At 55.2% G+C, this 26,716-nt stretch overlaps 1 protein-coding gene across 1 annotated transcript in view; it reads right to left on the reverse strand.

Annotated features, from left to right (window-relative positions):
- Positions 1–26,716, reverse strand: part of MYH14 (myosin heavy chain 14) — a 64,885-nt gene that overhangs the window by 26,752 nt on the left and 11,417 nt on the right. The window contains exons 8-21 of the mRNA XM_039878711.1: positions 26,270–26,368; positions 25,228–25,368; positions 16,972–17,067; positions 14,465–14,583; positions 13,103–13,255; positions 12,647–12,820; positions 12,133–12,306; positions 10,725–10,839; positions 7,507–7,694; positions 5,172–5,293; positions 3,604–3,673; positions 3,328–3,488; positions 2,209–2,317; positions 260–391 (exon numbers count right to left, since the gene is read on the reverse strand). Coding sequence (XP_039734645.1) covers positions 260–391; positions 2,209–2,317; positions 3,328–3,488; positions 3,604–3,673; positions 5,172–5,293; positions 7,507–7,694; positions 10,725–10,839; positions 12,133–12,306; positions 12,647–12,820; positions 13,103–13,255; positions 14,465–14,583; positions 16,972–17,067; positions 25,228–25,368; positions 26,270–26,368 — 1,853 coding nt within the window. The remainder of the gene's footprint in view (positions 1–259; positions 392–2,208; positions 2,318–3,327; positions 3,489–3,603; positions 3,674–5,171; positions 5,294–7,506; positions 7,695–10,724; positions 10,840–12,132; positions 12,307–12,646; positions 12,821–13,102; positions 13,256–14,464; positions 14,584–16,971; positions 17,068–25,227; positions 25,369–26,269; positions 26,369–26,716) is intronic.

Raw genomic sequence — 26,716 nt, forward strand, 5'->3', positions numbered from 1 at the left:
CCCTGAGCATCTTGGTTCGGCAGGAACCAGACCCCAACCAGATACCCGGGCCACGTCCCCAGGCCCCTGCCTCCTGTATATCTATCTGGCTCAACCACCCCACACAGCTCGGCCCTGTCGGGCCCCAGTAGCTTTGGCTCTGCTCTATCCTACCCCTTCTCCCTGCAGCCCCGCCCCAGGCCCATCAGGCTGAGCTGGAAGCCCCGCCCCTCAAGCACCGCCCACAGCCACGCCCACACACCATAGCCACGCCCCTTACCTGTGCCAAGCGGCCCTGGAGCTCGCCCACCTCGCGGGCACTCTGCTGCTGGAGCTCCTGCACTTTCTGCAGCTCCTGGGCCCGCGCCTGCAGCACCTCATCCTGCCGTGTCACCTGCAGCAGTGGCTTCACCTAGGGGAAGGTCAAGGTGGCAGAATGGGCGGGAGGCCGCTTGGCCCAGGAGCTAAGAGCTCACACTCTGGGTGCATGCAGATCCCTGGGTTCCAAGGCCAGCTCCTCCACTGAACAGCAGAGTGACCTCGGGCAAGCGCCTTAGTGTCCTCGTCTATAAAACGGGGACGCGAACGACCCCTACTGCACAGGGTTTTTGGAATGAGTGAGCGAGTTGATGCTCGTAAAGAGCCTAGGACAGTCGCGGGTATCTGGCAAGCAGCCCTAAATGTGTTCCCGTTTTTGCTAAGCGAACCCTTCGCATACAAAAGACGCCGGCTGGGCTGCTGTGTGGCACCGTGCATCTCAATGTTCTTAGTCTCAGGTCCGCTGTGAGAGATGCGCTTTGCACAGTACCACCCAGGCCGGCTGACAGGTGCCACACGCGCATCAGTAACAGAAATGGAAGTTTCCCCAAACCACCCCCACCCCCGCTACGTGGGGTACACCCTGAACATATCTGTTCTATTGCTTGCTATTCAGTTTTTGCCTCTACTTGACTCTTCTCGAGTCTTTTTCTATTATGTTCTTTTCTACCCTAATTCATAGCATCTGTCACAGCTATAACCGTGATATTTAGGTGTGGGATTCATTCAGTGATGCCTGTCAACTCCCCACACCCAGCCCCTGACCTAGGGTAGGCAAACTTTTTCTCTAAGGGCCAGCTAGGAAATATTCGAGGCTTTGCAGGCCATCCTGTCTCTGTTTTAATGACTCCGCTCAGTTGCCACAACGCAAAAGCAACCCTAGACAATACGTGAACCAGCGGCCATTTACAAAATCAGGCATCTGGCCCGTGGGTTTGCCGACCCCTGCCCTCAATCGTGGCTCCACGGGCACGGCTCTGTCTGTTTTTATGCCCCATCTGATCACGATCCCCTAAAAAGTCACTAGCGCATAGTAGGTGCTCAGCTAACACTAGCTGCGGGCACGTAGGCTGACAGCTCAGACATTGTATTCAGAACGACACTGAACAGCTGTGTGTTTGCCTCTGAATCTCCATCCTCCTCAGGTGTTGAGGGAACACCCCATCCCCAAGCTCACAGGGGGCCGGCCGACCTGGCCCTGTCCCTCTGCTTCGGGTGGGCATGTGATGCCAGTCTGTCTGGGAAGGGGACACAGGATGTCCGATAATGGACACCGCTGCTTGGGCCCTTGTGTGATAAAGGGTTAACGCGGGAGGCCTGGGTTGCCTGAAACCCTGCTCACTTCAAAGAAAGGACAGGCCCTGGCCTGGGTCTTGGGGACAGCCCCTAAAGCCCTGGAATGTCCTGCCTGTAACAGTGACCTCATTCAGCTGGGAGCTTCAGCCACGTGGCATCCACTTGACTCTGGAAGGGCTGCAGACTGTGTAAGTAAGGTGAACCACGTGGGCGGTCAGCCATGCCTATGAGGCCCACCTCCCAAAAAAAACCCTGGACACTCAGGTGAGCTTCCCCCGCACGTTGCACATCGTTTCTGGAGGGTTAAGCGCTGTCTGCACGACTTCACTGGGAGAGGTCGAATCACAGCGAATCACTGAATCTGAGAGGGTCTTCGAGACCCTCAACTCAGCCCTGGACTCAGCTGCACCCTGCATCCTTCACCCACGTTGGCTCGAGTAGGATTTTTTTTTTTTTTTTTTTTTGTCGCTTGCTACCTAAAGAATCCTGGCTAAGAAAGCTCGGGCTGATGGGTCCCATTTTACAGATGGAGGAAGTGGAGGCCCACACAGAAGTCACTCCGAGGCCCCGCCTCCTCGCTGCTGGGGGCCAGCTCATGTCCTCAGGTGTGCTCACCTTGATGAAGAGCCGCCACCACTGCCAGTGTCTCAGCTTGAGGTACGCGGCGCAGTTCCTCTGCATGACCCTCAGCGCGCTCTGCTGCTGCTGCCGCTTCTGGAAGGCTCTGCGAGCGGGAGGGGAGGCGGGCGTGTGGGACCGGGGCGCTCGGCCCCTCCAGGCCCCGCCCCTTAGCGAGAGAGCGGAGCCGCCTTCGCCCACCGCAGAACGCTACCGGGTCCAGGCATCGCTCTGTTATCAGTGTGTGGTTCCTCGGTCCTCCTGCCCTCCACTCTCTCTGCCTTGTCCCCTCTCCTCTGTCCCCACAGTCCCAGCCCCAATTCGGGCCTCGCCTTCATGCACCTGGACCCTCGCCCGGCCTCGAATCCATCCCCAACGTGCTTCCAAAGAGATCTTTCCACACCCACCCCTTTCTGCTCACGGCACTCTTGGGAGTCCCAGTGGGACCCCTGGACAAGGTCCCTGCCCCTCAGCCTGGTGTCTGGGAGCCAGTTCCGACAGGAAAAGAGAGCCTCCTGCAGATGGCGGGGTTCCTGAGGCGTGCCAGCCCCTCATAGCGGGGCCTCCTGTGAGCTGTTCCTCCTCCCTGGAACACCCTCCCATCCTCCGTCTCCCTGGCCATCAGGGGTAACCCCGGGGGAGGGGGCGTCCTGGCCTGCAGGGCCTCCCGCTGTCCTTGTACGACCCTCATCAAAGCACACCTCGCCCTGGACTGTGACCCTTCACGCTGGCGTATGTCTCCCTTTCAGACTCGAGGCCCTTAGGGACCCGCCAGTGGGACGGCCATCTCGACCTGGTTTGCCTGGCACGTTTTCTGTGTCAGCTCTAAAAGTCATGCATCCCAGAAAAACTCCAGCCCCAGGCAGAGGGATGGTTGGTCACCCTACGGCAGAGTCTAGCTTTTCTCTGTGTCCCCAGCATCTCTCAGCACTGCTCCTGCCCAGAGGGGCCTCGGGGAGCGTCGAAACAAGACCAGGCACCTAGTGGCTCCATCCCTCCCTCTGTCCCTCGGCCATTCTACCATCTTGGAGGCCCTGACATCTGGAGCCATCTGGCCAACCCCTCCCCACCCCAGCTCTAGTCGATGGGACCCCGGGAGACAGTGCAGCACCCCACCTGCGAGCCAGGTATCCCCGGGCAGCCGCCTGGAAGGACACGATGATGTCCGTGACCTTGAGGTCCCGCTCCTCCTCCAGCTGGGCCAGGACCCCTGCCCGGAAGAAGATCTTGCTCTGTCCCACACGGTAGAGGTTGGGGTCCAGTTCCAGGGCCTGGATCTGTGAGGGGTGGGGCAGTGGGTGGTGAGGACGAGGGGCGACGACAGGGGAGGCCCCGGCCCCTCGCTTCCGCACCGGGGACACCCCCACCCCCCAGGCACCCCCGCACACTCACCATTTTCTCGCAGGCCTGCTTCCCGTCCATGAAGCCCTTGGGGATGGCATTGGGTGTCAGGAGCTCATACCTACAGTGGGCGGTGGTAGGAGGATGCGGACTTACAGCCAACTGTCACCACGGCTGGCACGGAGCTCAGAGGGCCACACGGCGATGCCAGTAACAAGAACAGTAAGAAAAACGAACGTTCGCTCACTGGCTGAGAGCCACAGAGCAGCCTTACGGCGTCGGTCCCACCACCAGTAAAAGCCTTGCTCCTTGCAAACGTCCCACGTGCTGACCGGGAGCGCTTTCCCGTACTGCCACCACGTTCACCGAGACACGCAACAACAGCAGGTCTCAGAATAACGCGAGGAGAACCCAACACAGCGGCCGATGTCTTTGAATACTTCTCATGGGTCAGGCCCCGGGCCAAGGGCTTGAAAGCATTCTCTTTCAAATTTCCGAGTGCAACTCAGGGTCGAAATAATACATTTGATAAACACAAACGTGTCTGACCTCAGCGCCCTTTCCCTGCTGTGCCCTTTCCCCGGATGTCGAAATTTCATACGAAGTCTACGACGCACGTTATTTCATGACTGGTGATCAAGAAAGTGTGAGTGTGTATCAGAATTTCTCCATCACCAGAGATCTTGTTAAGATGCAGATTCTAATTCGGTGAGTCTGGGCGGGGCCTGAAAATTCGCATCTCTAACAAGCTATCAGGTGCTGCTGGCGCTCCTGTTCCGGGGACCACACTTGACTTGGCAAACCACAGACCTGTCCTGGCCAATACGGCAGCTGCGGGACACATGTGACAGCTGAGCCCTTGAAACGTGGCCTGGGCAATTGAGGAACTGGATTTTTAACTGCATTGAATTTCCACTAAGTGAAATTTACATTTAAGAACTGAAGCAGTGTAAAGAAATTTTTTTCTGTTAAACACAACTTCATTGTTCTGATAGGACTACACGTCACTTTGACCGCTGGAAATTCAGAGTCTGGGCTGAGATGTGCTGTGGGTTTAAGACATTTCAAAGACTTTGTAGGAAAAAAAGGTATGTCTAATATCTCACGATTAATTTTTTAAACATGATTACATGTTTAAAGCATCTAATATCTTGGATGTTTGGGTTAAAGAAAACATCCTGTCAACATGCAGTCCGCCTGTTTCTTTAAAAGATACCAGAAAACTTTAAATTGTATACAGGGCTGGTTCTTGTTCTATTTCTAATGGGCAGCGCTGCTAAACGCAGCTTGAATGAAGCATAATTTCTGTTATGACATTTACCGTATTATTTGCTTCTCAAACGTTGGTATTGTTTGCTCTATCCTATTCTGCAGCATTTTTAGAGAAATGTGATTGCAACAGGCCGACTGCAGAAGAGCGCTCTGTGCCTTTCTCGGAGGTAGCGCGCTGAGTGGGCTACCGCTCTCCCGTGTCACAGAGGAGAACCGAGGCCTGGCACACCGAGGGAACTCGCCCAGAGCACCCTCGTCCCCCGGCTCCGAAGCAGCCGTGGGGGGCTGCGGATGCAGGTATCATGGCCTCCGGACCCAAGCCCCACCCCAGGCCCCACCCGGCTCACCGTTGCCGGAACTCCTGGAAGAGGATGCGGTTGGGGAAGCCCTGGCGACAGATGCGGATGCCCTCCAGGACGCCGTTACAGCGCAGCTGGTCCAGCACCAGCTTGGGCTCCAGCTTCCCCGCCTGCGGACAGCCGGATGGACGCGCAGTATCAGCGGCGGCCGCTCGGGGGCGCCACTCACCCCCGAGAAGCCAGGTGGAAGGGTTTGTCAAGTCGAAAACGGTTGGGTCAGCCTAATGTACTGAACACCTACTATGTGCCAGGCACGAATGCCTGTCCTGGGGGAGCTCACGGCCCCGTGGGAGAGACCGACAATAACTGAGGTCAAGAAATCACTCATAAAGGAAAGAAGTAAATAACCATAAGTGCTACCGGGAAGAGAGCAGGAGGGAGGGGTGGGGAGGGCCGAATTAGAGCACAGGGTAGTCGGCCAAGGTATTGTGTGAACAAATCCCGTAAGTCATCATTTCTGATAAAAATAACAAAAGTGGTAAAAATCTAAACAGTACGAAAATCCAAATGCTATATTCTAAAACAGACCTTTTGCCTTGCCCAGGTCCCCAGAGCTGTCAACACAATCTCGTTTCTCATGGAACTTTCCAGATCAATTGTTCTCAACACCAGCTCTATGCTGGCGTCCGCTAAGCTTAAAACAACCCCTAAAACCCTCAAAATCGACGCTCCGGCCCTAACCCAGGACGGAAGCGGAATCTGTGGGGGCCGGAGATGAAAACACGAGAACCCCCAGCCTGGATCTTTTTCTAGGCGCATCTGTCCTATATTCGTGCATCCAATAAGCAAACACTTATTGGCTCTCCACTGTATGCCACACACTGATCTAGGTACTGGGGTCTCAGCAGTGAAAAAGGGGATAAAGACCTCTGCCCTCAGGCTGCCTATCTTCTGGCAAAGGGGGTTTCTATCCATGTCCCCCGTTCGTTGGCAATAGGGCGTCAATACGGTGAAAGGGCGCGAGCCCTCCCTCTCTGCTCCCAACCCAGGAGTGGCTACTACCGATAGCATTCCGGCTCCGCCCATGGTCATGTGACCCAGCCCTGGCCAATCAGAGTGACTAGTCCAGGGGGGCGGGCACAAGAGCCACCCCGGCCAATGAGAGCCAGCCCTGGGACTTCTGCTAGCGTCCGTGGGCAGAGCCCGCCCCTTTCCCCTGGAGTTGTTAACTGGGTGAAGGAAAGCCTGGAGCCGCCGCAGCTGCCTTGCCACCCTGGGGAGGGAGAGAGCGGTGTCTTCAGGGCGAAGGTAATGCATAGAAAAGCAGAGCCAAGCAAAGGAAGAAGACTCCTGACACCACTGTTTCAACACCTGGATCCAGCTATACCTGAATCCATGCGTGTTCAAAATGCAGAAGTAGTATACGTGCATACCTATGTGTCTGGACGCATGCGCATTTGTGTATGGGTGCATGGTTCTGTTTACTCAGAGTTCCTGGGAGTGACACTACTACCACTGAGCTCACCCAGCACCCAGGTCCTAGGCTCTGAGCACCGTCCCCCACTTAAAAGAAGAAATGGCTGTCCGCGTATGCCACATTTCACCAAATATAAGCCGCCATCAATTGTAGGACACACTCTTAGTTTACATGCCAGCAAGAAAGAAAAACGCCTGTCAATTAAACTGACAAGCCACTGATTATAAGTTGCATCTCAGCTCCAGAGATGCTAAAGCGTCAGAAATAAATGCGTCTCAGATTTGATAAAATACGGTGTTTGCAGACGTGACAGACACACGCACACAGAGACCCGCCCACCCAATAACCAGAGCTACTTTCTGAGGACAGTGTAAGCCTCGAGCACCTAACTTTGTGGTCTAATTTTCCACTCATGTTGACCCTTCTCTACAGGGCCTGTTCTCTGATTTTTCCAACAAAAATTTCTTTCATCTACATGACAGCCCCAGCCCCAACGGCCCTTCCATCCCTCGGACCTTCCACGTCCCAGCCTACTCCATAGCCATTCTCTGCTCAGAGTACTGCTTATCCTTTGGAGCTCAATTGTCACCCCCTCCAGGGAACCTTCCCTGACTTCGCTGACCAAATTAAACTTATGTGATAGCACCCCTACAAGTTCAACCATGTGTTGTTCATTGCGGGTGGTTAGTCAAACGTCTGTGTCCCCCATTAGACTGTGACAATAGGGACTGGCTGCATTTTTCTCTATTGTATCCCTGGTACCTGGCACTTAGGAGGTCCCCGATAAAATCTAAGTCCCACGAACGAATGAATTTTCCTAACGAGGAATCGAGTCTGGGAGGGGAAGTCACATAGCCAGATGGAGGTGCTACCAGAGCCGTCTCCTTCCCAGGCTGGGCCACTTACCCGCTTCTCGTGGTTGGGGACAATACAGCGGACGAAGCTGGGGTTCGTGTTGCTGAGCGTGGCCATGAGGCGGCTCAAAGACTCCTTGTAGAGCTGCCCCACCGTCCGGAACATTCCTCGGCGAGGGCGGCCGCCCGGGGGGCCGTCCCCAAGGCTGCTCACCTGCTCCAGCCCCACAATGCCCTCCACTGTGTGAAGAGAAAAGCGAATGTGGGGTGAGCAGAGGATCAGGAGTCTGCTTTGGGGGGGGCTGGGTTGGCCAAAGGTCAGGGGTCTTACCACAGAGAGGAACCGGCACGCTACATATGGAGGACTTCACACCACCTGGTAAGGTGGGTATTAGCGGCCCCATTGGGGCAAACTGAGACTCAGAGAGTAGAAGACTGTGCCAAAGGCCGTGCGGCTTAAAAACGGCAGGTCCAGGATTTGAACCCTGGCAGTGTGAGACCTCTCAAACCCTCTTCTCCTCGCGGACGTGAACTCCATTTTCCTTATCAACAGGGGAGGGTGGTGACAGCACGTGTTTACCTAGCACGTACTCTCCACCGGGCGCTGCTCAAAGCTTTGCACATGGAGGCTTATTTCTAAGCCTGTAAGAACTGCTCCATTTTACAGATGAAGAAACCGAGGCACAGAGGGGGAAAAGCGTGATCACGCAGTACAGTTGCATTTTTAAGAACCCGAAACAGAGTCTCATTAAACAAGGAGTAAAGTCTGGCGTTTATGGGCAATATTTGAAATAAAGACAATCTGTCTCGATAGTAAGCATTTTTCTAGAAAGGCCTGATTTCGGGCCATCTCTGTTTCCCCAGAGACCCTCCCTCCCGCTATCATTCCCCCAGTTCCTCTCAAAATGATCATTATCATTTATGAAGTTCTCATAGCAAGTAAGCGCTGAGGCTCTGGGACCCCGACATCCTGGGTTCGAATCCCGGCTCTGCCACTGACTGCCTGTGTGATCTCGGGCTGGTTACTTGACCTCTCTGTGCTTCGATGTCCTCATCTGCGTAATGGGGGTAACGGTACTAACACCTGGCTCATCCAGAGGATTCTATGTGTTCATAATTATAAGAGGGCTTTGCACAATGCACAGCACATGGTCAATGCTCAATAAATGCCGGCCGACATTATCAGTGATTTGTACTTTTACATGCGATTAAAAGAAGGCTCTGAGTCTAGAAACCACTGAAGGGGCTGACGAGGAGAAAGAAGAAGTGTGAGAGATCTCTTTATGGAGAGGAGCGGGGAGGAGTGTTCAGAACCAGGTCCCTAGTCCCACAGGCCCACCACCCCCTCGGCCGGCAAATCTCACCCATCGATGCAGAGAACACCCACCCCCTGGTGGAGAGATGGCAGAACTGCACCTCCCTGAAGATCCTGGGGGCGACGGCGGGAAGGAGCCAAGCAAAGAGAACCGCTGGAAGCCCCCGCGTGCTGGGAGGTGAGGACAGAGCGGGAGAGAGGGCAGAGAGGCGGCGGGAGACGCGGAGGGAGTGGCACGAGAGCAGAGGAGGGAGAGAAGGCGGCAGGAAGAAAAGAGAGTTATTAGTCTACAGCACAGGGCGAAGCGGGAGGGACAGATCTGAATGCTGGCCATGAACTTTTAAAGCCACAGAGACTGGCCCGTTCACCTTTGTGTCTACCCACTGGAGGCATCGGTGTTGGCCGAAAGGACAGATATCCTCTGTGAGAACTTAGTGCCAGCAGAAAAGATCTCTCTCCCTAGAGGTTGACTCTCTATCTGTTTTATTAGGTATCCCTTTTTGCCCTGGCTACCAGGAAGCTCAAGGACAAACTCGATGCTCCCACCCAGCTTGTTGCATTTGCCTCTCTGAACTTGTGTTATTTGCCTTCTCCCCTGGGCTGCCAGAGTGCGGGGCACCCAACTTCGGGCTCAGGATAGTAGAGACCGATGCAAAAAAGACCCCAATTCTCACCCCTCCCTGTGACCTGCAGCTCCTCGAATGGAGCTGACCTTGTGAGTGCTTTGTTCAAGAGAACTCTGGGAGAAGTAACATTGTGCCGGGTTCCAGTCTAGGACTCAGGAGGCTTTGCTGCTTCCCCTTTCTCAGAACCCCTCAGGAGCCAGGAACATAGGGGGTGGGGCACATGGGGGATCGCTGGGGACCGTCGTATGTCCGTGAGCGAGGCAGGGGTTTTAAAGAAGTCGGGTAGGGGGAGATTTTCCATCGGAAGGAAATGATCCTCACAGCAGAATCTGGCTCTGCTGCTGAATGTTAAACACCACTTTTCGATCCCTCTTGTGTAAATGTCAGATTTCTCTTTCCCAAATGGGCTCCCGAGATCAAGGTGCCCCACGCCCTTTTGCTCTGAGAGTTCGTTTTGGGAACCACTGATTTATTCCACTTGTTTATTCTGCTCTCTTGTCTAATTGCATAGGCTGGCACTTCTACGACTAAGCTTTTCACTTCCATAAAAGATTAAGGCCAACTGACAGATTCCAAAAACCTGGAATCAGGAATAAACCAAGAAATTGGTCCTGCCAGATGCATAAAAACATCTCTCAAACGTCCTCTAAGGACGGGGATGGGGGACAGCGGACAAGGCTCGGGTAAGGACGGGGTCCTACCACAAAGGCATTTGGCTTTTCTGCCCATGCCTCCTGGGAGTGTCATTCCGAAAAGACTGGTGGCTAAAGTCATGTGGGCCTTGTTGGAGCAAAAAAACCCTCCAAAACTCTGTCTCCACCTGTCACTGCTCCCTTCCTCCCTGGGGGCCCTGAAGGGACCTTTGTGGGGAGACAAAGAAAGCAAAGCCTAACAGTTGACCAACCTCTGAAACAGCCCCTTCTGAGTTCTCTTGTTATTAATTCTTTTTCAGTCAGTCCTTTGATTTCTTTAAGGGATCACAGACGATCTACACTTAATAAGTTCTCTCTTCCTTTACAATATTCATGGCTTTTTTCTTTTTCCGGTCTGATTGCATTGGTTAGTATCACCAAAACAGTGTTTCCCAGTGGCTGACAGTGGGCATCTCGGTCCTGTTTCTGATTGAGGAGGAGTGTCTGATCATGAATGAACCAATCAATTGATCAGTCGTTGGAAACACTACTGTGAGACTGTGGCCGCCCTACACCAGCTTCGCATCCGCGCAGACAGCGCGGGTACAGAGCTCGGCCTCCGAGACGAAGGCGCTCGCGCTGCGGGCCGGGCGCAGGGCGACCCGGCGCCCCAGGGACCCCAGGAGCTGGCCCTCACCGTCCTTCCAGATCTCCGCGGTCAGCCGGTCTGTGCTCTGGTGCAGCAGCGCCGCGACGCTGTCGTTCAGAGGGTCCATGTTTTTCATCAGCCACTCGTTGGCCTTGTAGTCCACCTGGGTGAAGGCGGGCATTGGCACGTGCACGGGCAGGTTCGCCAGCGCTGGCGACATCCCGGGGGTGCCATGCCCGCCAGAAGCCCCGAGGCGCCCGGAAGAGAGCTCCTTGGTGCCACCCTGCGTTCATCTCCTGAACTGCACCCCACCTGTGCGCCCCTCTGCCTCTTCACTCCCCCGCCCACCCCTGTGAGCTCGTCCACCACCCGCTTCTCCCTTCCCCACTCCAGGGCAGTCGCGCTGGCCGTCGCGCTGGCCACCGCGCTGACCCTCCAACGTGCCCGCGCATGTGCACCTCGGGGTTTTCGCCCCTGCCTCCCCCGCCTCCGGGGACATCCCCGCGCCTCCTACCACTCACGCTTGGCTCGGAGGCCCCCACGGAGCCACCGTCTGGACCGCCAGGGCTCCCCGTACTTGTTCCCCATACTGGACATGGCTCCCGGGTGCCAGGGCCCGGGTCTGACTCAGCCCAGCGCAGCAAGAGGTCTTGGGAGATGTTCCGAAGGAACGGAACGCCATACGCGGGACACATGGGGCTCCCCCGCCCAGCCTTGGCGCATGCTGTCCCCTCGGCCTGGCGAGCCCTTCTGTCCTTCACCCGTCATCTCTGAGACCAGGGATCGGGAAACCGCAGCCGATCTCTTCTAAATAAAGTCCTCTTGGACTATCACCTTCATTTACATGTTGGTTCATGTATTAGCTGTGGCCTCTTGCGCGCTGCAGTGGACCTGAGCGGCTGTGGCAGAGACCGTCTGGCCCACAAAGCTGAAACTACTCACAGAAAACGCTTGCCGACCCTCGGAACGGATTTCAGATCACCTGTTATTCTCCTGGGTGAAACCTTTGCGGGCCTTCCCACTCTGAGCTTGGCCGGGCCCTTAGCTGTCCCACATTAAATAACCCGTCAGCCTTACCTCCCAGAGTCTATGTGTCTCCCTTGCAGATAAGATTTGTGAGGACAGAAACCATGGCTGACTCGGGGTCCCCACTTTGCTCAACACAGGGCTGAGCAAACGAAAGGCACACGTTTGCCTGATGGGTGGATGAAATGCACGTAATTCTCCTCCTGGCGAACTCCTAATCATCCCTCAAAACCCACCCCAAATGCCCTCTCCTTGAGAAAGCCTTTGCCGACTTCGTCAGACAGAGTCCTCACTCCACCTTGGACTTCCCTAGCCCCTGCCCTGGCAGTGTCTTGTCCTAGTGGACAGCCGGTGGCCCCTGCTTCCCCACATCCGTAGCCAGGTGGCCCCGCTCCCGCCCACAGGCCCGGAGGCGGGCCCCCACCCCTACCTTGCCGGCGTAGTGCAGGACGCTGAAGTCGGCCTGGTCCCGCAGGTGCCTCGGTCGCTGGAACTTGGGGTGGCCGCCCTGCTCCTGGGCCACCTTCTCTACGAAGGACTTGTCCGTGGCCTTCGGGAACCAGCACTCCTCGTCCAGCAGGGCCAGGAGCCCGGGGGGGTTGGCCTGACCATTGACAGGAGGGGGATAGTAAGTCAGATCCCCAAATATTGGATGCCTAGGTTGTGGCTAATTTTTAGTTCTCATAAGTGACACGTGGACTTGCGACCAAACATGGGAACAATAGTTACAGTTACAGCCGTCGATTAACTCTGTGATTCGAGCCAAGCCCTGCGGCAGGCTTGCTCTGGGCTGTTATTATCTAGTGGTGTCACGGACCTATGTCACTTTTCCTACTTTACTGATGGGGAGGCCCGAGGCCGGCCGGGTGAGGAGCTGGACGGCGGCCACGCGGACGGTGGGGAGACGGGTGTGGGCGGCGGGGCCGGAGGAGCCGCGGGCTCACCGGCCGCTCGATGAGGTCGATGCAGGGCTGCAGGTCGAGGCCGAAGTCGAGGAAAGTCCAGGGGATGCCCTCGCGCTGGTACTCCTCCTGCTCCAGGATGAACATGGTGTGGTTGAAGAGCTGCTGCAGCTTCTCGTTGGTGTAGTTGATGCACAGCTGCTCGAAGGAGTTCAGCTGCGGGATGAAGGGATGTGTGAGAGAGAGGATGGGGACCGGGGAGGCGAGGCCCAGGGAGAGGGGGGGGGTGGGGGCGGGGGGGCCGGGGGAAGGGGCGGGCCTGGGAGAGGATGGGACGGAGGTTGTAAACTGGGAGAGGGGCGGTCTGGAGTGGATGGGGCCAGGGGAGAGTGGGTGGGGCCCGGGGAGAGGGGATGGGGACCGGGGGCGGGGCCCAGGGAGAAGGGGCGGGGCCAGAGTGATGAAGCCCCCGGGCCCCAGCGGGCACACAGTGCGCACCTGGAAGATCTCGAAGCCGGCGATGTCCAGGATGCCCAGGAAGGAGGCGCCCTGGCGGGGGCTGCGGTCCAGCGCTCGGTTGAGGCGCAGCACCAGCCAGCGGAAGAGGCGCTCGTAGGTGGCCTTGGCCAGGGCCTCTAGTGCGAAGTCAGCCTGTGGGGCAGGGCGCACAGTGAGGGCCCAGCGGGCGCATCGGTGGCCCCAGCCCAGCCTTGGGGCCGGTAAGGAGACACTGGGGGTGGACGGGGCCCCTTCGTGTTTCATCGAGGACGATGACATGAACGACAGCCTCCATTACTGAAACCCCACTGTGCACCAGGCACTGTGCGAAGCGCTCCAGGCCCATGGAGATTACTCTTCCCGCCAGCTCTGGAATCGATCAGCACAGCAGTTAAGAGGGCGGCCTCTGGAGCCCAACGACCCAACTCTGAACCCTGCTCGTCACATAGAGGCTGTGTGACCTCGGGCTTGTACACAAACCTCTCTGTGCCTGTTTCTTCACCCGTACAATGGATTCTAGTACCTCAGCTGAGAGTGGACCCGGAGTCAGTGTGACCTCCAATATCTGGTCCTCGTCTCCTTCACTGTCTTCTTCGTCCTCACTCCTCAAGTGTTTGGCCTGAGGCCAGGCAAAGGCCTCTGCCCCAGAGCTGGGTTCCGAAAACCTCTAGCCACGTTCACTCCCCTCCACTTCCGCGGCTGCTGCCCTGGTCTGAGCCACGTGGTCACTTGCCTGGACTATGGCAGCAGCCGCCTCATGACTCCCTGCGTCCCCTGGACCCAATTCTGCACACGGCAGATAAGGAGATCTTTATAAAACACACTGAATCAAGTTGCTCCCTGGCTTAAACCCTCGCCAGCCTCCTGCTGCACTCTGAATAAAACTCACCTCCTTACTAAGGCGCCTAAGACCTTGCGTGATCTGTTCCCTCTCAACCTCTCCAGTGCACTATTCCTCACTCTCTAGCCTCACCGATCTCCCTAATGTCCCCACTTCGCCAAGCTTGTTCCAGCCCCAGGGCCTTGACACGGGCCGCTCCCTCTGCCTCGACCGTCTAGGCCTCGACTGGAATGCTACCTCCTCGGAGGGGACCTCTGTGACCACCTTGAGCCCCTCCGTCACAGGAGGCAGCACCACCTGCAAGCATCCTGCTCGTTTACCTTCTTTTATCACATTTCCTCACTATGGCCTGAGCTCCGTCAGCAAATGGCTCTGATTCCAGTACGGCTTTTATTCCCAGCACCTAGACCAGAGCCGGTCGCCGAGCAGATGCTCAGCATGACTTTGTTGAGTGAGTGAGGACAAACGGCACAAGCTGTTTAAAGGCCCAGGATCGTGGTGCCCACCGTCCTCGTGCCCACCTGTTCTTTGGTCTGTGCTTTCTGCACGTAGTCTCGGCCGACTTTGATGCGGGGGGTGAGCAGGGCGCGGGAGAAATCTGTCACCCCCAGTCCCAGGAGGCGGCAGAGCTTCTGGGCAGCTGAGGGCAAGGGACACCAAGATCTGATCAGCACTGGGAAGTGACCGTGGCACCTCCCCCCATTGTTGGGGGAACAGAGGCCAACTCAGCCTTTCCCTGGTCACTAGAGGTATCACACGTCCTAAAAGTGTGTACAGTCTTTGGCCCAACCATTCTCCTTCTGGGACCCCAAGCGAGCAAAAATAATCCCAGATGTGAGCAAAGACTGAACTACAAGGATGTTCAACATGGTGTTGTTTACGGTGGAGAAAAACGGGAAATAACCTGAATGCCCAACAGCCGGGGATCGGTCAGGAATAGAGTTCATCTACTGGATGGCTGTCCTATCATCCCTAAAAATTACGGTAGAAATGCATCACACAGCAAATTTAATATATGTGCATGTCACAATAAGGATGTTACACCTCAAATCGAAGAAAGAATTAGAAGCAAAGACTGGGCACCAGAAAACATGATGGGTGAACGATAGATGGAAAGATATCTAATAAAGCAACTGTAGTAAAATATTAACGGTAGAATCTAGTAGGTGGAGAGCTGGGTGTTTATTATAAAATTCTTCCAATTTTTCTAAAAGTTTGAAGATCTAATAAAATATCGGGGGGAAAGTTATTGGAATAAGAATTCACTGAGATTGCCAAACCCGAAATAAATATCAAAAAATTAATTGCTCTTCTACATTGCGGAAAAGAGGAAAAAAAGCAAAAATAAATAAAAAGGCACCATTTACTATGGCAACAAAAGTAAACGGTCTTGTGAAGACAGGGAACAAAACCCTTTCTGCATTTTGGTAAATGCAGAAACATAACGTGTTTCTAAAGAAATCCTTTCAACTTTTCTTTATGCTTGAAAAAATTTTTTACAAGAAACATGGGGGAAAATTTATGCTGGGAACTATTCAATAAAACAGAACGACGTGTGTTTTAATACAGTAAAAGGAAAATCCTCGGGTATAAAACATTATGTTACACACATTCTATTTTTGTAGGGAAAAAAAATGCATAGAAAAACGCCTGAGTGCCAAAATGTGAACATGTTTTTGCAGAAACTGGGGGCGGGGCTGAGCTGGCAGGTGTGTGTCTTTCTTTCTCCTCTAAATTAAAATGAGAATTCAGAACTGTTTTCAAGCATCTATCATTTCCATAATGGAAAAACAGTTACTGCAAATACTCGGCTCCGGCAGAAACGAAACAGAAAAAGAAAAACGCTTGGGAGGAAATACACCAAAATGTTGAGAGTGATTATTTCTGAGAGATGAGGCCGTGAGGATTTAAATTTCTCCCTTTTGTGTGTGTGTCTGCAATTGTAGTCTCTAATTCTTCTACAGTAACCTCGCATTATATGGGAAGTATTTAAGAACCGACAGAAGTGAGCCGAATAAACAGCACGTAATGTGCCAGGCAGCGCGATTTCATAGGCTCCGAAGCCTTTGGCCTTTGCCCGTTGGTGAAGCCCCTGGACTGCTTCTCCGATTACTGTTTGCAAATGCAGGAAAAATGAAATACTCGAGATTCCAAAGGAGACCAATTGTACCAACATACAGTTCCCACAGACCCCGGGGGGAGAATCCCCAGCACGGTTCTAGTCGATAACCTTGAAATGTTACCCCGCGATGCATGATGGGAAGAACTCAGGTTTCCAAACAGTTAATAAAGTCAGGTCCCAATTTTGCAAGTGAAGTGAGTGAGTGTGCACAGCACACCTGCTAGGTGTGTGAACATCCTAAGCAATAGCTCCGATCCACGCATCGTGGGTGACGTTTCTTCCTTCATATGCCCTGTGGGGTTTTTTTTGTACAGCTCTTGGGAATGAGCCCCTAGGATTTTGTAATCAGGGCAGGAAGCTCTTCCCATCTCGAGGGGAAAGGGGCATGAAGCACGACTCCATTTCTGTGACAATTATTTCTTCATGGATACAGACATAGAACAAAGCCCAATGGGAAATACCCCAGAAGGTTGCAGTAATGATATCTCAGGGGTATGATTATGGGTAATTTCCCTGCCTGTAGACTTTTCTGTCTTGCCAGATTTCTCCCCATCCAGCTTGTATTATTTTAAAATAATAAAGCAGAGCTATTTCCATTTTGATAAAAAAAAAAAAGGAATATCGACTATAATTCTGCTTTTGAAAGGCAAAAAAGTACACACACACACACACACACACATACACAGCTGAGTATTTGCACGCAGGTGTTGTTCAAACTTTCAGCAGAGATCACACTTTTCATAATCAGGAAAAGGGCGGAAGATATTATTTTGGCAAAGACTCAGCAATGGGCAGGAGATCAGAGCGGTCCAGGGTCGCAGGCAGGCCCCTGGGGAGCGGGGTGCTCTGTATCTGGGTCAAGCAATGCAGGGTCAGGCGGGTGGGCGGCAGGCCGGGGGGCGGTACCTGTGTTGTCCGGCATGGAGGCTTGATCCGTGTTCCGTTCCTTCTTCAGGACAATGTTGCCGAACTGCAGAACAGCTGAGACCATCCGCAGCATGGCTAAGGGGAGGCAGAGAGAGTGGTCGCCTGTGGCTTCAGACCCCACGCGCATTCTTAACCAGCCAGTAGAAACCTGGCTTCAAAGCCCCATGCCAGCTTACACCCCCGCCCTCGGCGTAAAATCCACCGTGACCCCGGGCCGGCCTTAGAACATATGAACGGATAAACGAACTCCATATTTTGCATTCGAGGTCCGCTTTATCACCGTTCGGTGTCTGCTCATCTTACGAAGATGCTCATCGCATCTTATGAAGCGAGGCAGAGAAGATTTAAAAGGACTTAGGGAAATGAATGAGGAAGGTCTTTAGAGATATGGAAAGATTTCTCAAATACCGAGTGAAAATTGCGAAGCGCAGGATGGTGTATCTGGCATACAGTTCTGTATGTAAAAAAGTCACAAAAAACAAAGTTCTCGTTATTTACGGTGACGTTCCATAGAGTTGCCATGCATATGAGATTAGTGGCTGCAAACTAACGCTCCCATGGTTCCTGCAAGCCTCCGGTCACATTCTGATCGACTGATCAACACATCACCTTGTTTTAGGTGTGTTTCTGTTTAAAGACACCTCATTAATATATATATTGTTGCTCCGTTCACAGTGAACTCACGGCCAACAGCACTGCCTCGTGCCCGAAGGAAGCTCGTCCGACACACGTGTTTTCTGCACGAGCCACATCACACCATTAAGCACCATCTTGGGAGGCGTTTCAGGCGGCAAAACCACCAATAAAACAGTACAAAAACGCAAAACACTTGGCGCTCAATAGACTGCAAAAAGGACATCGGTTTACAGTGTAAGCTAGAGAACAAAGGCAGAGTGTCACCTTGTTGGACGCAGTGGCACTGGACAACTCAAAGTTTTCACCTCTCCGTGACTAACTGCAACGACCGTGGATGCGCCAGGAGTATTGGTTTTGGGGTTACGGGTAAATGCCGCGCGCAGGGGAATTCACAAACGCACAAATGACGAATGAGGATGCGCGATACAGTTAGCTCCATCTCACAGTGGTTTGAATCGTGAGTTTTCCAACTTTGCGATGGCCAAACGCGATTCGCGTTCAATAGAAACCATACTTTGAATTTTGGATTTTGATCGTTTCCCCCGCTAGCGATATGCAGTAATGATCGTGATGCTGGGCAGCGGTCGTGACCGCAGTTCCTGGTCGACCCCGTGATCACGCGGGTAAACAACTGACACCCCACACTGTGCTGTGTTGCCAGTGTTTTTTGGACGTCGTCTTGTTTTCTCATCCCATCGTATCTACAAACGCCCATCTGTGTCCCCTGCTTTCGGTGAGATGAAAGGGAAGGCAGTTATTCTCGAGATGAAACTCAGCATAACTGCCCAGCGTGAAGGCAGCGAGCCATAATTACGTAAATTACATGAGATATTCAACACTTTATTACAAAATAGGCTTGGCGTCAGATGACTTTGCCCAACTGTAGGCTAACGTCAGTGTTCTGAGCACGTTTAAGATCGGTCGGGCTAAACTGTGATATTTGGTAGGTGAAGTGTATTAAATGCATTTTTGACTTAGGACTATGGCTTTATCAGCATGTGCAGTCGCTTGTTTGTGCAGAGCTGGAAGGTGCGATGTAAGTGGGCAATGCTGCCCCCTAGCGTCCGTCTCAGGAACTTACAGGGTTTCGTTGGCGTAACTGGGGCAATGAGTGGTGTGTTTCTGGATGTCGCAGAGTGGGCAGGTGGGGACCGGAAGCAGACGCCCTCACGTACCACAAAGAATTGCCCCCATCCCCTGTGACTTCTAAACGTCCTATGGGACATTCGCATCTGTAAAATAATGGTTCGTCATGATTTGAGACTAATCCCAACCATTTTACGTATAAACACGAAAGCGTTTTGTGTTTGTTTTTAATACATAGTGAATTTTCCGGGGGCGTGGAAGGGGGAGCCACTGTCGTCGCTTCAGAATTTTATCAAGTTTTGGTCAGCTTTTCAGGGTCCTCTCGTCCCTGACAGCAAAGCTGCAGGTGGCATTTTGGGTCGACCACGTACGCACCCACATCAGGCTGGGTTTGTATCTGCTGTGTTCCTGGTGACACTGCGGACTGGGCGAGGACCCTGCCACCTCATCGACTGCTCATTCTGGAACAGTTCACAATTTACGGACTGAAATGGACACGTTTATTTTCACTTTCTCGGGGCCCCTTCCCGTTCCTACCACTTGCAAAAGATCTTGATTAACCTTCGAAACGACTCAACGAGGCAAGTCCTGCAGTAGCATTTGCACAGATGGGAAACGGAGTAAAATCCCCATTTGACAGATGGGGAAAACCGAGGCACATCCAGGTAATCAACTTGCCTAAAATCCAGCTCGTAAGCGCAGACCGGAGGTTCAAATCCGAGCGGCCTGACTCTGGGGTCTGTATTCTTAACGGCTATGCTTCCCTTCTCTTCCCTTTTCTTTTAGCGTAAAATTCAAATGTAAATATGTACATAAAGCAAAAAGCACACAAACCTTATTCGACCATCTCAAGTGGCTGCACGCGGGGAGCAGCGCCTCGCACGCCCCCTGCTGGCCACTCACCGAAAATGGACGATGACAGGGTTCAGTGCAAGAAGCCAGACGCCGGTACCAAATTCAAGAACAGGGGAAGCGACTCCACGCTTAGATGCTGCAATAAGTGGTTACATTCGGGAAGGTGGAAGGAGGGGGCTTTTAGGGGCTGGTTACGCGGGCATTCACCTGCGGAAGTCCCCGACGGGATGCTGACAGCCCGTGCACACTCTGCGGTGTCTATGCTACGCTACTCTGCAGTTTACTCAGAAGAGGGGGGTGGCGGAGGCTGGAGGGGGGAGTAGCCTCCTGCGATATTCCTGCCCAAAATGTGTAACCTTTCGGATCTCGAGGAAACACACCCAAGTCGGAGACAAAACAACGGATCCGTAATCTTCAAAAGCGACAAGGTCACTAACGATAAAGACCCAGGAATGGTTTCAGAAGAACAGAGTAAAACGGGATGACTAAATGCAGCATGTGACCTCAGGCTGGGGATGTGTATGTGTGTGTGCGTGTGTGTGTGTGTGTGTAACTTAATTTTTTTTTTTTTGCTATAAAGGACATTATTGGGGAGATCAACATAAGGTGTGTAAACATTTTTGTTGTTGTTGTTTTAAAGGGCATTATTGCGATGACATGGTCTGTGGATTAGAAATAGTACTGATCGCGGCAATGTGAATTTCCTGATGAGGATACTGTGCTGCGGTTGTGTCAGGGAATTTTTCAGGAAACATACACTGTTCAGGGGGCGGCAGCTGAATAATAGCCCCCCTGAAGATGTCCACATCCGAATTCCTGGATCCTATAAAGGTTACCTCGCAGAGCAAAACGGACCTTACAGATGTGATCGGGTTAGAATCGTGAGAAGTGGGAGATTAATCCTAGATTGTCTGGGTGGGCTCTGAATGGAACCGTAAGGGTCTTCATAAGAGAGAGACAGAGGGAGAAGCCATGTGAGCAGAGGTCACAGTCACGTGCTCTTTGAAGATGGAGAGAAGGGGCCCCTGAGCCCAGCCATACGGGCGGCCAGTGGAAGCTGGAAAATGAAAGAAGCGGACTCTCCCTGGAGCCAGCTCTGCCGACGCCCCGATTCTGACACAGCGAGACTGACTTTGGGTTTCCAACTCCAGAACTGCAGGAAAATAAGTGTGTGTTGTTTTGAGCCACTGCACGTGTGCTCCTTGGTGACCGCGGCCACAGCAAACTCCTACAAAGGGGAGCAGGGGTCCCTCGCCTTCACCCTTATTCTCAAACAGCTCGGCATGAGTCATCAGAAAGAGAAAAGAATAAAACAAATGTGGCAGTCGGGGAATCCGGGAGAAGAGCATCTGGCAATTTTCTGTATTGTTTTTGCAACATTTCTGTAAATCTGAAATTATGCAAAATAAGAAGGTTTCCCAACAACAACAAAAAACCCCTGAAAACAGAAAGGGGTGTCACTGGCAAGTATTAAATTTCCCTCTCTGTCTCCACTGAGACCAAACCTCCCTGTGGGACGTGTTCCTCACTCATGTCTTAACTGCATGTTCCGCATACAGTAAGTGCTCTATACATGTCTGCATGAATGAACTGGAGCTCGCCAGTTTCCAGGACAGAATTCCTGCCATGATCTCCACTACTTCTGGGATTCAATCCGATCGCTTTTCAGGGGCTTCGGCACCCTGTCCCCAAGCCTCCCACTCCCTCCAGCTCAGGGTCCTCTCAAGGACTCCACGCGGCCACACCAGCCTCCTTCCTTCCAGCTCTTTCCTGGGTAATTCCTGCCTGACGAGCAGCGCTTGGCTAAGCCCCGCCTCCTTCTCGACCCACGTCAGACCCTGTGACGCAGTCACCACTCCCTGCACCTGTCTGTCCCTCTCCCACAGGCTCAACTCCAATCTACTTGTGCGCTTTGAGGCCCCCTGGGTCTGAGCGCTCCACGGGTCACCGGCTCATTCGGTCCCCGTCACTGTTAGTTTGGCCCAGACCCACAGACTGCATCATGTACAGAGTAAAGCGATATATTGGTGAATAAATGGCAAAGAGTTAGTGGATGGGAGATGCATTATGGAATGGCAGGGGTTCGCTATGACCTTGGGCATCCACATGGCCTTCTGAACCTCGGTTCCCCAGCTGCACAGTGGGAAGGGCTGGGCCAGGCGCTCTCTAGTTCTGCCTGTCTGGGGTCAGGGGGGCTGGCTGGTCGGGGACAGTGGAGAGCCCCAGAAACGCTGGGAGTTTCCCGCAGGGCGCCCCCCCACCGCCCCCAGAGCTAAAGGCAAAGACACCTCTATAGGCAGCAATGGCTTACAGCACCCCAACAGACCGGAGCGACACACCTCATGTGTGGCGCAGACCAGCGGAGCGAGTCCCGCCCGTGGCCTTCGACAGTCGGCTTAGGCACCTGCGTTGGTGCCAAGTGCCTGGGTCAATCTGATGCCTGAGGAGTTGGCAGTTAGCTCTCCCGGGTGACTTCAGACCAGCCCATCACAAGCAAGTCGCGGCCTGCGGAGGCGGAGGCGGAGGCCGGCGGCTGGCGACGCTGACCCTGCCTGACGTGAGTGGGCACCCGCCTCGCTGGCGGCCCAGCCGCGAGCTCAACCTCTCTCAGGGTGGCATTTACGGCGCCGGCGCGGGCGGATGGAGGGCGGAGGGCGGAGGTCCTGCCTGGACTGGCCCCCCACACTGCCCGCCTTGCCGCCCTGGGCTTGCCGAGGGCGACCTCCCAGGGGTGCCACCAGCCTCTCTGGGAAGGATCGGGGGGCTGGCCTTGGAGTCATGCCGGGTTCCACCACCTCCTCGCCACTTCAGGGAAGTCCCGAGACAGACGCCCCACCTCCCTAGGCCTCTGTCACCCCACCTCCCTGGACCTCTGTCTCCTCTTTGGTTAAAGGCAGCGTCCACGGAAAGGTCACCGGCTGGCTCCACTCCTTGTAAATGAAGCGCAAAATCAAAGTATCGTGAGACCCCGTCCACCCGCCACACCGGCAAGAGCAAAAAAAGCTCGCGGGGCGGTCGCCCGCCTGCGGGTGGGGAAACGGGCTGCGGGCCGCGGCCGGCGGAGCGGGACACTGGCGCCACCTTCTGGACGGAGACGGGGTTGACTCTCTCCCGTTAGAATGCTCTGGGGTTGGGGGCTGCGAGGAGGGTTGGGGGTGGGAAGTGAAACCCCCAAAGCCACCAGCGAGCAAATTGCTGGATCTGGTGCCAGGTGCCCAGGGGGTCACCCCCTCGGCTCTCCACGTGCATACGTGTTTGCAATTTCCAATAATAAAAAGATACGAATCAAAACGGTTTAGCAATAAAAGGGAAAGCAGCCCTGATCCACGCTACTTCGCGGATCAGCCTTGAAACCATCGTGCTCGGCGAAAGAAGCCAGCCGCGAAGGGCCTCGTGTCCAACGAGTCCATCTATAAGAAAGGCGCGGCCGAGTCACGGTTGCCTGGGCGACGGCACACGGATGCAAGTTACCTACTCCGCCAGCCACCAGAAACGACCTAGGACCGCCGGTATGAGTGACGACGTACAGCTCTGTGACCGCCCTAAAAGCCACTGACCTGTGCCCTTTAGGGGGGCGAATGGTGTGGTCCGTGAACCGGATCTCCAAGTCTCATATAGTTCATCTAAACAACGAAACCTTACACGGCCACAAAAGAGAGGGACGTTTACCTGCAGGGACCGAAATAGAATGATTCCCAAAATATACTGTTCAGAAAAGCGGGAAGACAAAGCCCCCTGGCACGGGGTGACGAGCTGCCTAACCCGGCGCTTCTTGGGACCCGGGGTGGGCGTCCCATGTGCCAGGTGTGCTCCCCCGCTGGCTGGCATGTCTCGGATGGCCCAGGAGGAAGGTCAGGAGCGGGGACCCACCCAGCCCAATCGCCCGCAGGAATTTTAAATCGGTGGAGAAATATGTTAACGTTTTAATCACCGACACAGCTGAGCTGTACCAGGGCCAGAGAATGCCTTCCTTTACAGAAAAGAATGTGTGTCTTTTCTTACTTGTCTAAAAGATTTCTAGAAGGAGATGCAGGAAGCAGAGACTTGGTTTTCCCAGGATGACCTTTGGCCGTATTCACCTTATGTCACTACGTGCCATACGTTGCCGGGGAGAGTTACTTGCGGTGACATGGGTCAGGAGGCCAGGCCGGGAGGCCCAGGCCCCCACCGTAGCCACCACCTGAATTTGTTTGCCAGCCGCCCAGGGAGGAGAGGCAGGGGAGTTATGCAAGCATGCGATTAGGCAATCCAGCAGGGGCCCTGAGACCCTGTGTCAATACACCCAAGGAGGCTGCTGGCACCCGGATTGCAGCCCTCCCTCCTGGGCCCTGGAGCCACCTGGGTCCTCCCGCGGTGCCAGGGACCAGAGGGAAATGAGTCCAGCCTGGCCCGCTCAGCCAGGGTCTTTCCCTAGGGGACGGAGGGGAAAAAATCACGGTTCACCCACCCAAACGACAAAACTTTAGGTTTCCGCAGAAAAGCCCAGGTCCACCTCTAAGTGCTCGGTATGGGTGGAATCGTGCCCCTCCCCCAGAAAAGGTGTCTTGAAGCTCTAACCCCCAAGACCTCTCAGAATGGGGCCTTATAGGGGTGTTGAGTCACAGCAGCTGTCATTACTTAAGACGAGGCCGGATGGAGTGGGGTCGCCCCTAATCCAGGATGACGGGTGTCCTTATGACGGGTGGAAATTGCACACACAGGGAGAACACCACGTAAACATGAAGGCGGAGACTGGGCGATGCTTCCAGAAGCCCAGGAACGTGGAAGACTGACAGGAAACCACGAGAAGCTAGGGGCCAGGCAAGGAGCAGATTCCCCCACGACCCACCAGCCCTGCCGACACCTTGATCTCGGACTCCTGGCCACCAGAGCTAGGAGACGGTCACCTCCTCCTGCTCGAGGGGCTCCTTCGAGGCCCTTCACCACGGGGGCCCTCAGGAATCAACACTGTCCTGCAGCAGGACCATTGTCGAAATGGACCATTGGGGGAAAAGGTCAGGGACAAACCAGCGTCACATGGGGTGATGACCTGAGTACTTCACACTAGAGTCACCCAGCCCGACCGACACCTTCTCCCCTGCACCCTTGCCGCAGCCTCCTCCCGAAGTCCAGTCCACCTCTGCCCTGCTCCCTGCTCTCCGTGGCTCTCCAGCACGCCCAGGACAAAGTCCCGGCCCCTGAGGCTGGAGTTGGAGGCCCCACCTGCCTCTGTAGCTCCGTCCCTTACACTTGACTGTGTCAGACGCTAAGCTGAAGTTTTAACCCCCTAACATGCCACACTTTTCCTGCCTCAGGGCCTTTGCACAGGCTGTTCCACCCTCACCAATGCTCTCCCCGCTTTCCATGGCACCAGCGCTCACTCCCTGACCCGCCCCAGGCCTTCGCTAGAGCATCGCCATCTCGGTGGGGCCGTCCCCACCCCTGCACTCGTTTGATTTTTCTCGCCGGCTCTCATCACCTTCTCACAGACCCCAGAATTCCTCATGTATCTGGACCGTGGTTCTCGTTGACTCAGGCTCCCCGAGGCCGTGCCCACACACATAGTAGTTGCTCAATAAATGTTTGAGCAAATAAACCGAGGCGCGAAGGAACCCGGCCCCCGCCCGCCCACGCAGTGCCCACCCCACCGCTCGGGGTGGGGGGACGGGGCTCACTCACAGGTGATCTCCTCGTGGGTGAAGCCCAGGACCCGCAGGGACTCCAGCGTCTCCTGGAAGAGCTCGCGCTCCTGGCCGGGGGAAGATGCCGGCCCGTTGGTCAGGAAGCGGTAGTGAGAACAGGGCTCCAGCAAGAGGTCGGCTGCGGGGGTAACGAGCGGAGGCCAAGGTCAAGGGCGAGCTGTGGAGCCGGACTCACTCACATCCTGGCTTCCGTGGTGGCCGCCCCGGACGTGTCACTTCCCCACTGGGGACCTCGGCCTCCTCCAGCGTCAGGTGAGTGAGGAGCCTTTCCTCACGGGCCCGGAGGGAGGACCGCGCGTGGGGCGGGCGCTGGGCATGTCGCTTTCTTCCTCTCTCCCTCCGTGGGGGATCTCGAGTCGCGGGACTGCCCAGAGCAGGCAGGGGCTGCTGAAGTGCTGGGCCTGGGGTGCCCGAGTTAGCAGAAGCCATGGGACAGCGGGGGGCCGGTGGCAGAGGACATGTGGGTTCGGAAGCCACCCCGAGCGGGAGCCCGGGTGACAAAGGGCCAGGAGGCGGCCCGAGCTACAGGGGGAGAGGAGCCAGAAGGAGAGGGAGCCACAGGGCGGCGGGGCCACCGTCCACGGCCACGAGCGGGAGGAGCACGGAGCAGGAACCAGAGTGGAGGGGGCGTGAGCAGCAGGCGCCGCGAAGCCACAGACCAGGACCGCGGGGACCCACGAGGCAGCGGCAAAGCTGGAGTCACACCCGCTGGAGTGAGCAGAAGAGAAGCGAGTGTGAACAGGAGCCACACGGGGACGGGCCGGGTGTGATCGAGACCCAGGCGACCGCAGGGCCGGAGGCCGCAGAGTCTGCGGGGGCGGCACGGAGCGGGTGCAGTTCTCTGCTGGCGACAGTCGGGTCCGTGGGACCCGGGACAAGAAAGCACCCACTACGCGCCAGGAGCCCGACGTAGAGCAGCGGCTCGGCAAACGCCAGTGTCTCCCGTTCTCTCCCCGCTGGGGACCCAGAGGAGCCAGAGCCCCGCGTGCCTGTCCCGCCCCCTCCCAGCGGCCACTGACCCTTGAGCTGCTCGCCCGCACCGCCCAGCAGCTGGTAGAAGATGTGGAAGCTGCACTCGTCCTTGGCCTGGCGGATGGCCCGCGACTTCTCCAGCAGGTCTGGGCGCAGGCGAGTCAAGGGGCCACAGGTGACGGGAGGGGACCCCACCCGGCCCCCTGGACCGTTTCTGCCTCCCTGCTGTCCCATTAGGAGGTGGAGTCCCTCACAGCCCAGGCCGGTGACCTTGCCACTAGTTGGACGAGTGGCCTTGAGCAGGTCACTTCAGCCTCTGTGCCTCAGTTTCCTCATCTGCGCAAGGAGCCTGAAGAAGGGGCCCAGCGGTGCGCGGCTGTGGGGGTGAGTGAGAGGCAGTGAGGCTATCCCCACTGTCAGCATCCTCCTGCCTCGGTTTCCTGGTAAGGACATTGGGGCTGTTGGCTCCTCCCTTCCAGGAAAGTCACGTGGCT

Source organism: Pteropus medius, unplaced genomic scaffold (assembly GCF_902729225.1).
Source record: "Pteropus medius unplaced genomic scaffold, Ma_sr-lr_union100, whole genome shotgun sequence".
In the NCBI taxonomy this organism is placed as follows: Eukaryota; Metazoa; Chordata; class Mammalia; order Chiroptera; family Pteropodidae; genus Pteropus; species Pteropus medius.